At 38.1% G+C, this 16182-nt stretch overlaps 1 protein-coding gene and 1 non-coding gene across 2 annotated transcripts; one reads left to right on the top strand and one right to left on the bottom strand.

Annotated features, from left to right (window-relative positions):
* Positions 1-4781: 4781 nt before the first annotated feature.
* Positions 4782-10277, bottom strand: LOC124796022. Its single transcript, XM_047260106.1, has 4 exons — positions 10265-10277; positions 9835-10074; positions 9627-9757; positions 4782-4898 (listed from the first exon to the last, which is right to left on the bottom strand). The coding sequence occupies exons 1-4, from the start codon at positions 10275-10277 to the stop codon at positions 4782-4784; spliced, it is 501 nt and encodes a 166-aa protein (XP_047116062.1).
* A 4125-nt stretch (positions 10278-14402) lies between these two features.
* On the top strand, positions 14403-14476 carry Trnas-cga. The gene has a single exon. It is a non-coding gene; the product is annotated as a tRNA-Ser (tRNA).
* Positions 14477-16182: the final 1706 nt, after the last annotated feature.

Genomic DNA, 16182 nt, shown 5'->3' with positions numbered 1-16182 from the left:
GTTTAATTTCAGTCATTAGTTTGCAATCTCGTGACACAACAAAACAATGGGTGATTTCTAATATTCCAAAAATGTTGCAGTTTGAAACAATATTTTTCAATCTGTATGGTTTGGTTAAGGAGAATAATTGGCACTCTAAGTAATGAGTGCAGATAATAATTACTGCCATAAGAATTCTTGGAAATAATTCATAACTAATGTGAAAAAATTTAAAGGTACTTCACAGAGACTTAGCAGCAGAGTAAGAAAGATAAATTTGATCAAACAATGGAAACTCCAGGTAGGAATAGCAACAATGTAGGAAAAGATAGATTGCTGCTTACTGTAAAGAAGACACATCAAGTTGCAAACAGGCACAAGTAGAAGACATTCATATACACACTCTTTTGGCCACAGCCTTCATCATTAAAGAGATTTGCGCGTGCGCGCACTCACTCACACACACACACACACACACACACACACACACACACACACACACACACACACACACACACACACACACACCTGCAAGCACATTTCATCCACACACAATTGCCTGAGATGCTGGAGTTGGCAGTCATGTGTGCATGAGGTGTGCTTGCTCGTGTGTGTGTGTGTGTGTGTGTGTGTGTGTGTGTGTGTGTGTGTGTGTGTGTGTGTGTGTGTGTGTGTGTGTCTCTTTCTATCAACGAAGGCTGCTGTGGCTGAAAGCCAAATGAGAGTGTCTTTTAATCATGCCTGTCTGCAACTTGAAAAGTAAATTTGAGCTACTTGTAGTGAAAAGTGAAGTATATCAGGTTTGTCAACTGCCAATAATGACTGCATATATCTCACAAAAAAGCTCTCTAGGTTTGAACTGCATTAACTATACAATTCATATTAAATTTTTAACTACTATAGACGTCCTTATATTGCAATGACAGATTTCCAATGTGTTGATGAATAGAAAAAGTAAGCACTTGCAAGTCAACAAGGAAAATGCTAGAAGCAGTTCTCTCTCTTTGTCCTAGTGATGTCATATGAGGCTAATGCTTTGGAGGTCTGGGGTTCATATGTAGGTCAGTTAAAGAATTTTTTCCCCTTATTACTTTTTTTTTTTTACTTTGGCTATGTGGTGTGTGGCGGAGGGTACTTTACGCGCCACTGTCATTACCTTCCTTTCCGGTTCCAGTTGCGTATGGTTCGCAGGAAGAACGACTGCCGGAAAGCCTCTGTGCACGCTCAAATCTCTCTAATTTTACATTTGTGATCTCCTCAGGAGATATAAGTAGGGGGGAGCAATATATTCGATACCTCATCCAGAAACGTACCCTCTCGAATGTGAAAACCACTAAGTTGCATAATGTTTCTGAGTCCACATTAAACTGCAGTTGCCCAGTATCTGGATGGTTAAGTCTGTTAAGAGATCTGAGGAATGCATGAGTAGTCAGTGCAAATGTATACCACTGCCACTCTCAGCATCAATACTTTCTTCATCACATATTAACAATGGCTTTAAAAGATGCAAACTATTGAAACTTCCATCCAGAAAGCCACCAAAATCCACATAGAATGATCTGTAATGTTTATGTTCTCATAAAACTCAGCAAATTCTAATAACCTGACATAACACTACCATTATTCACAGTTTGTGATCACAGTCATGCCACCTAATGACCAATGCCAGCTGAAGAACATTGTATGTTCTAGTACAATGGTTATAAAGATAAATACATCATCAGCACTACATTTTCAGACCACATCGTGTGAATACACCACATGCTGTTTTCCTAGCATTTTGTGGTGAGCAGCATTCTGGTTTCAAGTGTTGAGACTTATACCGTTTCTTTATCATTTCTTAACAGGGCTCTTTATTTTTTATTTTATCTTATTGCAAGTTCCGTTTACCCTGATCACAATGGAGTTGCAACAATATGGAACGAGTCAGTATTTTTACAATGTTAACTATAGAGAAGCAAATAACCCTGTGACGAAACGCGCCGCTCTTCTTTGGATCTTCTCTATCTCCTCCGTCAACCCGACCTGGTACGGATCCCACACTGATGAGCAATACTCAAGTATAGGTCGAACGAGTGTATTGTAAGCCACCTCCTTTGTTGATGGACTACATTTTCTAAGGACTCTTCCAATGAATCTCAACCTGTCACCGGCCTTTCCAACAATTTATTTTATATGATCATTCCACTTCAGATCGTTCCATACGCATACTCCCAGATATTTTACAGAAATAACTGCTACCAGTGTTTGTTCCGCTATCATATAATCATACAATAAAGGATCCTTCTTTTTATGTATTCGCAATATGTTACATTTGTCTGTGTTGAGGGTCAATTGCCACTCCCTGCACCAAGTGCCTATCCACTGCAGATCTTCCTGCATTTCACTACAATTTTCTAATGCTGCAACTTCTCGATATACTACAGCATCATTCGCAAAAAGCCGCATGGAAATTCCGACACTATCTACTAGGTCATTTATATATATTGTGAAAAGCAATGGTCCCATAACACTCTCCTGTGGCACACCAGAGGTTACTTTAACATCTGTAGACGTCTCTCTATCTGTAAGGTAGGATTTAATCCATGTCCCCATTATTCCATTTAACCCATAGTAATTTGCTTTATTTAGCAGAATTTCATGGTTGACACAGTCAAAAGCCTCGGATAGGTCACATAGGACTCCAATTGGTGCCAATGTTCTGTTAATAGATTCAAGAATTTGATCAGTGAAAGGGAATATAGCATCATCAATTGATAGGCCTTGCCTGATACCAAACTGACATTGACTGAGAACGTTATGGCTGTTCAGGTGATTAACAATTCTCCTGAATACTGGTTTCTCAAGGACCTTTGAAAAACTTGTTAGCTGGCATTCTAGGCGGTAGTTTGTTACATCAGTTTTTTCACCCTTCTTGAAAATTGGTTACACACAGGCATATTTTAATCGAAGTGGAACAATACCTTGTTTTAGGGCTTTGTTAAAAATGTGACACAAGACTGCATTTATATAGCCATGACAGTGCTTGAGTATCTTAGATAAAATATTATCAACCCCACAAGAGTTTTTTGACATCATCTCTCTGATTGTCTTATTAATCTCACTAATTGTTATGGGGATTATCTGCCTCTAGCATTGTTAGCTTTATGCAAAAGGTCTATCACATCTCTCACTGAGCCTTCACAGCCAGTTTTTTCAGCAGCTCTTAAAAAATGTTTATTGAAGACATCAGTAACTTCATCAGTATTTTTTACAATATTTCCATCCTGAATTAATTCTGTCAGTGATGTACTCTACATTTTAACCACTCTCCCTTTTTATAGCTTGCCAGATGGTTTTTGATTTATTATTTGAGTTATCAATTCCAGACATTATGTACATAGTTTTGGATTATTTTATTAACCTTTTTAAAATATTACAATACACTCTATAGTTCCCCTTTTTGATGGGAACATTAGATAGTGTTATGGATTCATATAAATTTATTTTTGTTCTACAGGAAATTCTGATCTCTAGTAATCCAGGGTTTCCATTTTGCAGCCTGAAGATTGTTTCTTAAGGTTATTTCTGGAAATACAGCTTCAAACAATGACATAAACTCATTAGAGAACAGACTAAGTTTTTCATTAATATTCCTCTCCATAAATACAGGGTCCAGTCAATCTGCTGTAAGAGATGGTTGAAGATTTCTAAGTTATCATTATTGACTGGCCTGACAGTTTTAAAGGAGTGTTTTAGCTTCTCACACAGTTTGATATCATTTTCTGTAAGCAGCTGACCATCATGATCTGACAGACCATGGAGAATTTGACTTACAATAATGCTGCTGCTTCTTTATCTGTCCAGGAATATATAGTCAGTAAGGCTCTTAAAAGTACTAGTTACTCTAGTGGGAAAGTTAACTACTGAAATTAGGTTAAATGATTCCATCAGGTTCTCTGGTTCTCTTCTGCTGTTATTTGTAGTTAAGAAGTTAATATTAAAATCACGCAAAATAATTAAATCCTTGTGTTTTGAATATATTTGGTTCAAAAGTTGTTTCATATGGTTTAGAAAGATACAAATTTTCCCTGTGGGAGCCCTGTAAACTGCCAGAATTACAACTGACTTATTATTTGCATAAATTCCTGTTCCACAGATTTTGAAGTGAGCATCTACACTGCAAGTATTTACATCTAGGGATTTATATCTTACATTAGTTTCAACATAGATTTCAGTCCTTCCTTTCTCCATTATAGTTCTACAGTATCTAGCTGCTAATGAATATGCATCAATTTCAGGCATTTCAGTTCCATTTGTCTTTTCACATGGTGTTCTGTAAGATATATTACTTGTGCATGGTTTACAGATTCAATGTCATTAATTTCAAGATTTAGAAGCTCTACTTTGCTTCTGAGACCATTGATGCTTTGGTGGACCACACAGAGTTTACTGCCACTGGTGTTTCTTGGTTTGTTGCTACATTTCGATAGCTTAAGCATCTCCCTTTAAACTCAGACTGTTTGGAAAATTATTACACCTCAGATTACCACCACTCTTAAGACTTAGCCTAAAAAAGCCTCAGAAACTGATTATTTCAATCTGTTTCAGCTATACAGAAGTTTCTTCAAGAAGTTTCAGACTGGTTTTGCTTATTTACGAACTGAAGCATCAATAATAAAAGCTTTGAATCTACAATGTACATGTAATATCTGCCATCAAAGAGTGATAATAATTTCAGTAACTGATTTAGTGGTGTTAACAAGTGTTTTCATGCTAACTTGGATCAACACTGAATCTCATACAATTGATTCATGCTTGTGCTAAACAACACACAGAATTTGTGGCGGGAAAGAATTTGTGGTGGGTTCAGTTTTTGCACAAAGATCAGCACTGATCTGCAGTAAGTGTTGTTTATATGACTGGCCTTTAGTGTCTTCCTTCAAAGCATCAGGACATTCATTAATAAAGAGGGTGAATTTTGCACATACGTAAAGGAAAATGATGTATGAGATAGAACAGCAGCAGATGTGCTGTACATCTCAGGACATCCAATAGAAATCCTTGGAACTAAATAAATTCATCTCGAAAGATGTAACCAATGTCATAGTACTTGAGAACAAGTAACAAGAAGGTGGGAATAGGTTATATACGCAAGAAGCAGAGATAATTCAAATACCCACTAGGCAGATGGATATTGTTTTGAACAAGCCTCTGCATTCTGTGCTACAATTGTGGGTCATTCATTATACAAGTTTATAGTACTGACAGTCTGTATGTCAGCAGTAGCAAACATCTTAAGCTATATACAACAGATAGAGAAAGTTTGATAAGGTTATGGTAACTTCTGTGTTTTCTTCTGCCACACAGCACTAACTTGTAACACATAAGAGTTGTTGATGCCCAGCTATGGATTATTTGCCAGAGTAAAATTCCCTAAATGGGATGAAGGACATGTTGGAACAGCTGCAGTCAGTTTGTTTTTAGATCCTATAACCTTTAGTTATTTAAATGTAAAGCATGTATCCTATAGTTTATGTGACTACAATAATCAAACTTTAATTATAAAATACACTGCCCAATTAGGTACAAATATAAGGAGAAAATAACTTAATCATAGAATCACAAAAAATAACTCCATTAAAGTAAACCTGTAGAGAAACTGTGAGTAGAGTTCTGGGTAGAGATTTATAAAGTAGACAGTGTAAATGAAACATTTCATTATTTTTTAAATACATTCTCACATTACAAATCTATTTTCCATCTAAATGAACAAGAGTGAAACTGAAAAATGGTAAGGACAATGGACAGGTATCTACAAGAACTAAGTAAAATCAATTTGGAACACTATTAAAATAGAAACACACAAAAATTGGAATCCAAATGGAATTAAACCCCAAGAAATTTGCTCTGGCACACTTCATTTATGACTTGTTGACACTATCAGCTAACTTTACAATGACTAGTAAACAACTGTAGCCAGATGCATTGGATTTCCTTTTGAAGACAGCATGCACCACCAATAGACATTGGTTTCAAAAGTGCATTTACATCTACAACTACATATAGGGTCACATGTTATCAAAAAGCAGCAGCATCCCTTGTTGCTCACCATTCCATAATGGTGGTTTTTGACAGACATGCTGCCCCATACATATTATTCATTATCTGATGGATGTCTACCAGTGTTTATCCCTCATCAGCCAAAAAAGAATAACAAGATGTTGGCACTATTTGGATGCATTTGATAGTAACATTGCTGTAGTTCACATTTCTACATTCACCACAGACACATCAGAAAGACACAAATGCCACACTAATCCCCTGTCTATGTGCCAGTGCTTATATACTCATATACCTGCATCGGAGCCATGCTGCATCACATATATGCTGCAGCCATACCTCCACATGGAAACTTTTAGATATTATACACTGTAGTACAGATGAAATAAGAAATAATTGTCCTAGCAGAGCAAACAACAAGTTGCAGCCATTGACTACCATAAACGGAAGGCATTATGCATTACACTTAAATCCAACTAGACTCTATAAATTCCTAGATATGGACCTTATAATTCTATTTGACAGAATCTTGTGCAGTGAAATGTTTAAACAATACCAGAGAAGGAAAGTTGCTACTCACCATATAGTAGAGATGCTGAGTCGCGATAGTCACGATAAAAAGTTGCATCTATGTCTATTACAGGGGTATGAGCCATGAAGTAAGGGATTGGGGGTTGTGTAAGGATGGATGAGTATATTGTGTAGGTTCGGTGGATGGCGGAATACCAAGGTAGGAGGGGTGGGAAAGATAGTGGGCAGGACATTTCTCATTTCAGGGCATGACAAGAGGTATTCAAAACCCTGGCGGAGAATGTAAATCAGTTGATCCAGCCTTGGATGGTACTGAGTTATGAGGGGAATGCTCCTCTGTGGCTAGACTATGGGACTTTGGGAGGTGGTGGGAGACTGGAAAGATAAGGCACGGGAAATTTATTTTTGTACAAGGATGGGAGGATAATTATGGTCAGTGAAGGGTTCAGTGAGACCCTCAGTATATTTTGAGAGGGAATGCTCATCACTGCAGATGCAATGATCATGGGTGGCTAGGCTGAATGGAAGGGACTTCTTGGTATGGAATGGGTGGCAGCTGTCGAAGTGGTGGTATTGCTGGTGGTTAGTAGGTTTGATATGGACAGAGGTACTGATGTAGCCATCTCTGAGGTGAAGGCCAACATCTAGGATGGTGGCTTGTTGGGTTGAGTAGGACCAAGTGAAGCAAATGGGGGAGAAGTTGTCGAGGTTCTAGAGGAATGTGAATAAGGTGTTCTCACCTTCAATCCAGATAGCAAAGATGTCATCAATCAATCTGAACCAGGTGAGGGGTTTAGGATTCTGGGTTTTTAGGGAGGATTCCTCTAGATGGCCCATGAATAGGTTAGCATAGGATAGTGCCATGCGGGTGCCCATAGCCATACCGCAGATTTGTTTGTAGGTAATGCCTTCAAAGGAGAAGTAATTGTGGGTGAGGATATAGTTGGTCATGGAGACTAGAAAGGAGGTTGTTGGTTTGGAATCCATAGGACATCTGGAAAGATAGTGTTCGACAGCAGTAAGGCCATGGGCATTAGGAATGTTAGTGTACAGGGAGGTGGCATTAATAGTGACGAACAGGGCACCGTGTGATAAAGGGACAGGAACTGTGGAGAGTCGATCGAAGAAATGGTTGGTATCTTTTATATACGAGGATAGGTTCCGGGTAATTGGTTGAAGGTATTGGTCTACGAGAACAGAGATTCTCTCAGTGGGGCACAGTAACCAGTCACAATGGGGTGTCCTGGGTGGTTGGGTTTATGGACTTTAGGAAGCATGTAGAAGGTGGGAGTGCAGGGAGTGGTAGGAGTAAGTAGAGAGATGGACTCTGGGGAGAGGTTCTGGGATGGGCCTAAGCATTTGAGCAGTGACTCGAGATCCTGCTGGATTACTGGTATGGAATCACTGTGGCATGGTTTGTAGGTGGAAGTATCTGATAGCTGACAGAGTCCTTCTGCCACGTAATGCTTGCAGTTCAAAACAACGGTGGTGGAGCCTTTGTCAGCAGGTAGGATTATAAGGTTGGGATCAGTTTTTAGATGGTGGACTGCAGTTCTTTCTGTGGATGTAAGGTTAGTTTACATGTTGAGGGATTTGGGGAATGATGTTGAGGCAAGGTTCGAGGTTAAGAAATTCTGGAAAGTTAACAGGGGTTGGTTTGGAGGCAGTGGGGGTGGATCATGGTTGGATGGAGGAGTGAACTGAGTTAGGCAAGGTTCAATATTGATCTTTGGTTGAGTCTGACTGGTCGAGATGGTAGTGAAAAAGTGTTTCCACTGTAGGGACCGGGAGAAGGAGAAAAGGTCTTTAACTTGTCAGGCATTGTTGAATTTGCTGGTGGGGCAAAAGCTGGGCCTTTGGAAAGGACTGATATTTCTGTGGGACTAAGGCTTCTGGAGGAGAGGTTCATAACTGTGTTGTGGGTCTGTTTAGGTTCTGCGTTCTGTGTGGTGGTGGGAGGGAGTCCATATCAAACCTACTAACCACCAGCAATACCTCCACTTCGACAGCTGCCCACCCCTCCTACCTTGGTATTCCACCGTCCACCGAACCTACATAATATATTCATCCATCCTTACACAACCCCAATCCCTTACCTCATGGCTCATACCCCTGTAATAGACCTAGATGGAAGACCTGTCCCATACATCCTCCTACCACCATCTACTCCAGTCTGGTCAGTAACATCACCTATCCCATCAAAGGCAGGGCTACCAGAGAAATGAGTCATGTGATTTACAAGCTAAGCTGCAACCTCTGTGCTGCATTCTATGTAAGCATGACAACCAACAAGCTGTCTGTCAGCATGAACGGCCACCTACAAACTGTGGACACAAAAACAAGTGGACCACCCTGTTGCTAAACACGCTGCCAAACATGGTATCCCTCATCTTAATGACTGCTTCACAGACTTTGCCATATGGATCCTACCCACCAACACCAGCTTTTCTGAATTGCGCAGGTGGGAACTTTCCCTGCAATACATCCTATGTTCGTGTGATCCTCCTGGCCTCAACCTTCATTAGTCACTGTCCTCACCCATCCATCCCCCTCCCCGTTCCCATTCCAGCACTACACGGCTGTCATTTCACTGCCACACCCAGTCTTTTAATTTCTTTTATTTCTCTCCTTTCTGCTGCTTACCCCCTCCCCCCTCTGCACCTCCTCTCCTGCCCTCCATCTAAACTGCAACACTTGACTGTCCGCCACTCCCACCATACTATCCCTCCCCGTCCCTGCCCCAGCCTCCTCCAATACCCCCACCCAGTCACGACTCCCATCATGCACTGGTGCTACTGTTTGCAGTGTGGTCTCAGCTCTCTGAGACCCCAGATGTGTGTGCAAGTTGTGTTTATGTTAGTGTGTGTGTGTGTGTGTGTGTGTGTGTGTGTGTGTGTGTGTGTGTGTGTCTACTGCTGACAAAGGTCTTAATGGGCGAAAGCTTTAATTGCGTGAATCTTTTTATTGTGCCTATCGCAACTCAGCATCTCTGCTATATGGTGAGTAGCAACTTTACTTCTCTGGTATTGTTACATTCCATCTTGGGTTTTCCATTGTTTGAAATGTTTAAAAACATTTTCCTTAACACCTCTACTGAATTGCTCCACAGATATAGCTTTCAAGGTCGAAAATAATAAATAGTAATTAATTTCATGTTTCTCGATAAGCTTTTTGAAAAACCTACTGTAAAATTCCTCACCTAAGTCTGTTAATGAATTGGAATCCTATTACTTCCTCTGTGTATTTTTCTAAAAGCACATGCAAACTGAGCACCAGTTGTACTCTTTACAGCAGTGACCCATGCATATTGGGAGTATATATCAATTATCGTTAATAAATATTTATAATCTGAACTGTGTTTGGAACATGCAGTCAGGTCAACAAAATCAGCTTGCTGAAGGTCATCAGTTCCTTTACTGGTAACTACACTCCCCAGATAAATATTACATGCTGAGTGGTACAATTCTTCAACTATTTCAACTTTCATATTGACTTCAATGACGACAATAGCAAGAGAAAGGTCTCAACAGAATGAAGTTATTATTTATATAATATGTTACAGAGGGGGGACAAACAATAATACTCTAGCGATATATTGTATTATAAAAGAAATTGCCTAGCTTTGACATTGGAAAAAAAAATTTCATTTACTTCACTTCAACAATAAGGTTCATTTTGCTGATTGTAATAATTTCACTATAATCAATTTTACACTGTTCTTTCATTGTTCAGTGAGGTGTGCTCCACTCACTGGCTTAATATGGGAAACCTCACAAGTGACAATCATGCCACCACTGTTGCAACATCTTCACTGTTAACTCCCCAATCACTAGTCCACATCTTCCAACGTGCATTTTCAGTTTGAGTGCTGGAAGTGAGGGGCAACCCTGGTGTTCAATATTATGCACACCATATTCTGGCAACAAATGTTTAACTCACTTCATTTTCTCCAAGCCCTTTATGTATACACATGACTCAGTTGGAACAACTGCACATGTTCTATTCAGTGCTGTCTCCAATGGTACACCAGCAGAGGCATTCCTGTATTGGTGGTCATTTTCCATTAACCATTTTGCAGAAGTTATATCCAGTTTATACTAGGGCATTGTCCACTCTAGAATGAAACCATCAAATGCAACCAAGCTATTTTGAGCACCACCCAGCATTTGAAATGCAAGTTCTTTCAGGACATAAACATCATATGTGGCATGAAATCCTGATTAGTCAGTATTAAAAACTAAAATGTAATTACCAAATTCACAAAATATCTCTAAGCCCATCTTTATATGCCTCATTCTGAATGATAACCTTTAGTCCATGCTTAGTTACCTCATTGGAACCTCTCTGTGTAACTCATATGAGTACTGGTAAAAGTTCATGGCTACAATCCAACTGACTAAAATTTCCATGTTATTGTACACTATTACGCATAGAGATCTGTGATGTGAAATCATCCTGTTAACATTTGTATGGTGACTAACTGGCTTTCTATATGCTAAAATTCCTTATTGCTTGGAGACTTTTTAGTGAATTTTTATTAAAGGAAATAATGTTTATCTCATGAATTGCTGTAAATTAATACTGGTACAGACAATGTTATCTGTGAACTCAGTGTTTCCTAAAGCTGTATTATACACAAGTGATTTAAAGAGAGACACCAGTCACCAACTGGTAAAAAGGCTGTCACTGGACTGTGGCATTTCTTGTTAATGTCAAGTTATAAAGTTGCTAAGCTTAATTTATGGATAACATTGTCTTGAAGGAAAGTGGACTTATCAGATCATATGAAATTTACTGGTTAAATAATAATGAAAGTAATGTCAGTTAGGAAAAACTGGTCATCACAAGGTAGATACTAATAAAAAAATGCTAATAAGTGAAAACAAAAACATGGTACCATGTTCATTATTCCTCAATGTAATTAAGCAATCAGAACCATTTTCAGCAAGAGGCTATGAATTAATGGTGCTACCACTGAAGACCATTTCTATAACCAAGTAAGTAATCTTATACATGGTACCCAAGGTGAAGATCAGATCACATGAAGCACACAGTAAAAGAACTCACAACCAATGTTAAAATCATTGAAATATATTGACAGTCAAATCAATGTTAATTCAGATTTAAAACTTTATGGGGGAGCAAGTGTTTAATATGTTAAACAAAGTGGCACAGTTGTGATAACACTGCACAGCATACCAATAACAGAATCAAGATTCAATTGAATGACGTGCAGACAGCATACAGGGACAATTCTGGGAAGGTGCCATTTTATCTATCAACCAGTGGAAACCTTACTGAAATAACCAGCAACCAGTAGCACAAAAGAAATTTTGCTTACTTTGCCAGTTTTAGGCACCTAGTGCCCTTCTTCATAAGGCTTATTGGCAATACATTCCTAATTAAAAGTAATGAGGCTGGAGTTCTTGCAAGTGCTCAGTTTGATTTTCTTGTACAAATGGATGGTTCTTCATATTATGTCTCTATGCTTGTCATCAGATATGTGGAGTCTAGGAGTTCTATGTACTCTGTTTGCTAGACAATCAAATCAAACAATTCATATTAAGGAGTTTCACTACAATAAAAAAAGAGACAATATGTAACTTTGTAATTACACAGATGTGTCACAAGCAGAGGGTGACATACAAAATAAAGAATTTTCTTCAGTATAAACTATTCGAAGTCAATGTTACATAGAGTGTACTAGCGAAGTAACTAGTGTTGACACTCCTATCCAAGTCACCAGTCTTGAAACTGCTATTCAACATGGGCAGCGCCAGTCAGTTGTGATGCTTATGTCATCTTCTTGTAGGGGCTGCTGCTGTCATGTTGTTGTCCTGGTGAGGGGTTGGTCAGCGTGCGGTTGGCTGACATCTTCTCACAGCCATCTTTTCTCTATTGTTTCCAACTGAAGTGCCAGTACTTGACTTTACACTGTAACACTTTGCTTCTGGCTTGATGTTAAAATACTGAACCTAGTGTCAAGCCAGACACAAAGAACTATTTACCTGTACAGGAAAAACAAATTGAAGACACACACATCTTCCAACCACTTCAATTTTAATAAGGAATGTATTGCTGATAAGCCTTCTGAAGAAGGGGACTAGGTGTCTGAAACTACTAGAGGAAATAAAATTTCTTTTGTTCGGATGGTTGCTGAGTATTTCAATAAATACAGTTGCTGAAATGAATAAAATACTAAAACTAAAAATGCTTCTGTCATATTGGAAGGAACCCCTGTGGCCAAGAGAAAACTGAGGAGATTGACACTGTATGTGAGCTGCATTAGTCAATGTGGAACCACTTTGGAGTCTCCTAGTAAATATAGCATTGTCACATGGAAACACCAATGAACTGGCAGAAGTGACAAAATGGAAGAGCAACCAATGATGGAGGAATGAAAGATAAAAGTGTATATGTTACTTTTCACTAGACAGCACCAAAAGAGTTCAGAGTTCATCAGATGACTGATGAGGATTGCAAGATAATCATAAAAATGTTGACAGAGTTGAATCAAGGAATGCACAAATTTTAACATAAGTTTAACTTAAAAAATTGACAAATTTTATCAATAATTAGGTGAAATGTTAGACAAAATTTATAGTCTTAAAAGTGATGTGCAGGATGTAAATAATAACCTAGATTCAATGCAAGATTACTTAGAAGAAAAAAACTGAAGGGAAAGAAAAATATTTGTCATGAAGTAGCTATTCAGGCGCAACTAAAGAGGAACAAGTTTTTTAATGTGAATTAATGCCAGCAGTAAGCTTTGTCTTTTATAAGAACAAGTAAATTTTTCTATTGCTGTGAAGTGTAATTCTGTAAAGTAACTTTTGTAGGAAAGGCAATGCAAGGGTTTTTATGTTAAGAAGCATGTAATGGAGAAGTATGTAATGAATCAACAATGTGAAGTAATGAAACAGTATGAATCTGTGAAGTATAATGATGTAATGCAATGACAAAGTATAAAGAGGTATTTGTAATAATGAGGACAATAATGAGAAATATGAGAATTATTATATAGTGAAGTGATGGTGGAGAAAGTTGTTAGTGACTTAGTTTTCATAGAAGTGCATTTTGTGAATTCATTTCTTCAGTTAACAAGCTTGCAAGAGAAGGATTTAATAAGATAGCAAACATGAGTAAATGTAGAGAAGAATGATTAACCTATTTGTGCTGATGCTGAATGTGTTGAGAATGAGAATCATGTACTTGAGGGGGGAGAAGATAGCACAGGTAATTGTTATGATTATGATGATGATCATGGTACTTGTGCTGTGAATAATTATGTCACTGATGATGATGATGAAAGTGGTGATGATATTACATTTTGTGAAGAATTAGATGAGATGATTTGTGTTGAGATTAAAGGGGAAAGATGGATGAAATATGATGATAAGAGTACAATTGTAAGTCTTGATAAGATTGAGTGAAGAACAGTGATGATCTGCTTTACCAGTTAACATCAGTGAAGTAGTTTCCACTTGTTCTAATGCCAGCATGCAAGCTGATAAGGCATGAGATGTTGAATGTAACTTGTGATTATTTTGAAAACATTAATAATGACAAAACTTCCTGGCAGATTAAAACTGTGGAGGTCCCGAGTTCGAGTCTCGGTCCGGCACACAGTTTTAATCTGCCAGGAAGTTTCATATCAGTGCACACTCCACTTTAGGGTGAAAATTTAATTCTAGAAACATCCCCCAGGCTGTGGTTAAGCCATGTCTCTGCAATATCCTTTCTTGCAGGGGTCCTAGTTCTGCAGGTTTGCAGGAGAGCTTCTGTAAAGTTTGGAAAGTAGGAGACAAAGTACTGACAGAAGTAAAGCTGTGAGGCCAGGGCGTGAGTTGTGCTTGGGTAGCTCAGTTGGTAGAGCACTTGCCCTCGAAAGGCAAGGTCCCGAGTTCGAGTCTCGGTCCAGCACATAGTTTTAATCTGCCAGGAAGTTTCATATCAGCGCATACTCCACTGTAGAGTGAAAAAACATTTCATTCTAGAATTAATAATGACAATGAAATGCATGATGTTTTGAAGGGGATTTGTCAGGACATACACAATGAGTGGTGGGTGAATTTTGAGCATACTGAGGTGCCAGTGGATTACAGTGTAGTTTTGGAAATCTTACAACCTGTGGAAAATGGAGAACCTCTAGAGAAAGAAAAACATATGGATTTCAAAGAGATAGAAGAGGATTTATTGAATGAAGATGAAAACATTGGTAATTGTGACATACAGAGGAGTCCAAATATTTTTGTTCAAACTGATAATTGGAGGAGTGATTGCCTGCTTGACACTGGAAGTCCTATTTGTGGGATATCAAAAAACCTGAGAGATAGGAAAAAAGATAGGGAGAATTTTGCTGAGGTTCATGTGACTGGAGTCAAGATTAAACTGGTGTGAGTAGTAAAGTGATCATCGGACAAGTATGATATTGTTTTTCAAAATAAATTATGTTTCTTTTGTGCAGGGATGTTAAGTGACTGAGGAAATGAATTAAAGTTTAGTAATGAGAATGAATTGGATTTTAATTGGTACGATATGAAATGATCATTTATTGATCTTAAGATGAGAAATTCAGGAGAGACAGACTGTGATGATAAATATTAGTAATAGCAACCAGATTAGATGGTAGAGGAATTTGATGATAGAAGATACTATATGGAAGATGAAGAATTTTATGTTGGGGAAATAACTCATGATTCTTACAGTCTAATGTGTATCAAAAAAGATAGGGGAAGCTGAAGCTTTGAGTATGGAGGTTGAAGAGGAACTAGAGAATTTTTTATGGTAATAGGGGGATGTTTCTGATAAGAGACAAGGTAGAGTGAAGAATTATCAGAGTAAACTAAAGTTGAAACGTCAAGAGCCATTTTTCGTTAGCCCTTATAAAAGAAAAGCAGTTGAAAGGGCGATACCAAAAATGCAAAGTGGAGGATAGTGCAAAGGAGCTGTAATCAATACAAGCCAATTTATAAAAGAAAAGCAGTAGAAAGGAAACTACTACAGTTGATGAAGAAATGGAAAATTAGTAAATTCCCTCAGGGGGTGAACATTCATTTATGCATCATGCAATTGGCAGACACAATGGTCACAGCAATGTGACTCTTACTTCCACAGTAACACATTTCTGATGTCACATACTTTCTTAGACTATCCTTTACCTCTGTCTTACACATGTATGTATATACATGCGACTATTTGATTTAGACACAGTGATCTTTAGATAGGCACTATTTGATAGAAGATGGAACTTTGATTATGAGGATGTACTTGGTTTTCCCTACACACAAATACTGATCTTGTAACACTTATATTAGGAGTAATTCTACTGTTTTACGAAGAGATGATTTTGCTTACACACACACACACACACACACACACACACACACACACACACACGCATGGACTAGTAACCACAAATGGAGACTTATTGTTTTTGTCTTGTTAAGCCATGTTTTTTCAAAACTCTTCATATTAGATACTCAAGACAACTACTTACTCACAAATTTAACTATTTAAAGTTCAATGCCTATGGAGTGGATTCTATGTATATACCTTGATCACACAGTTACTTATGACTGAAAGTTTTATTTAGCTATCTCAAACACAATGATATACTGATGATTATGA

This window comes from Schistocerca piceifrons, chromosome 4 (genome assembly GCF_021461385.2).
Source record: "Schistocerca piceifrons isolate TAMUIC-IGC-003096 chromosome 4, iqSchPice1.1, whole genome shotgun sequence".
Taxonomy (NCBI): domain Eukaryota; kingdom Metazoa; phylum Arthropoda; class Insecta; order Orthoptera; family Acrididae; genus Schistocerca; species Schistocerca piceifrons.
This window is presented reverse-complemented; position numbering and strand designations above follow the sequence as displayed.

Coding starts and splice junctions, on each gene's coding strand:
- LOC124796022 (XM_047260106.1), bottom strand. Junction 9,758..9,834: donor ATGGGTCACTGCTGTAAAGA/GTACAACTGGTG, acceptor ATTCATTAACAG/ACTTAGGTGAGGAATTTTAC. Junction 4,899..9,626: donor GTAGAGGTGTTAAGGAAAAT/GTTTTTAAACAT, acceptor GATGCTTTGAAG/GAAGACACTAAAGGCCAGTC.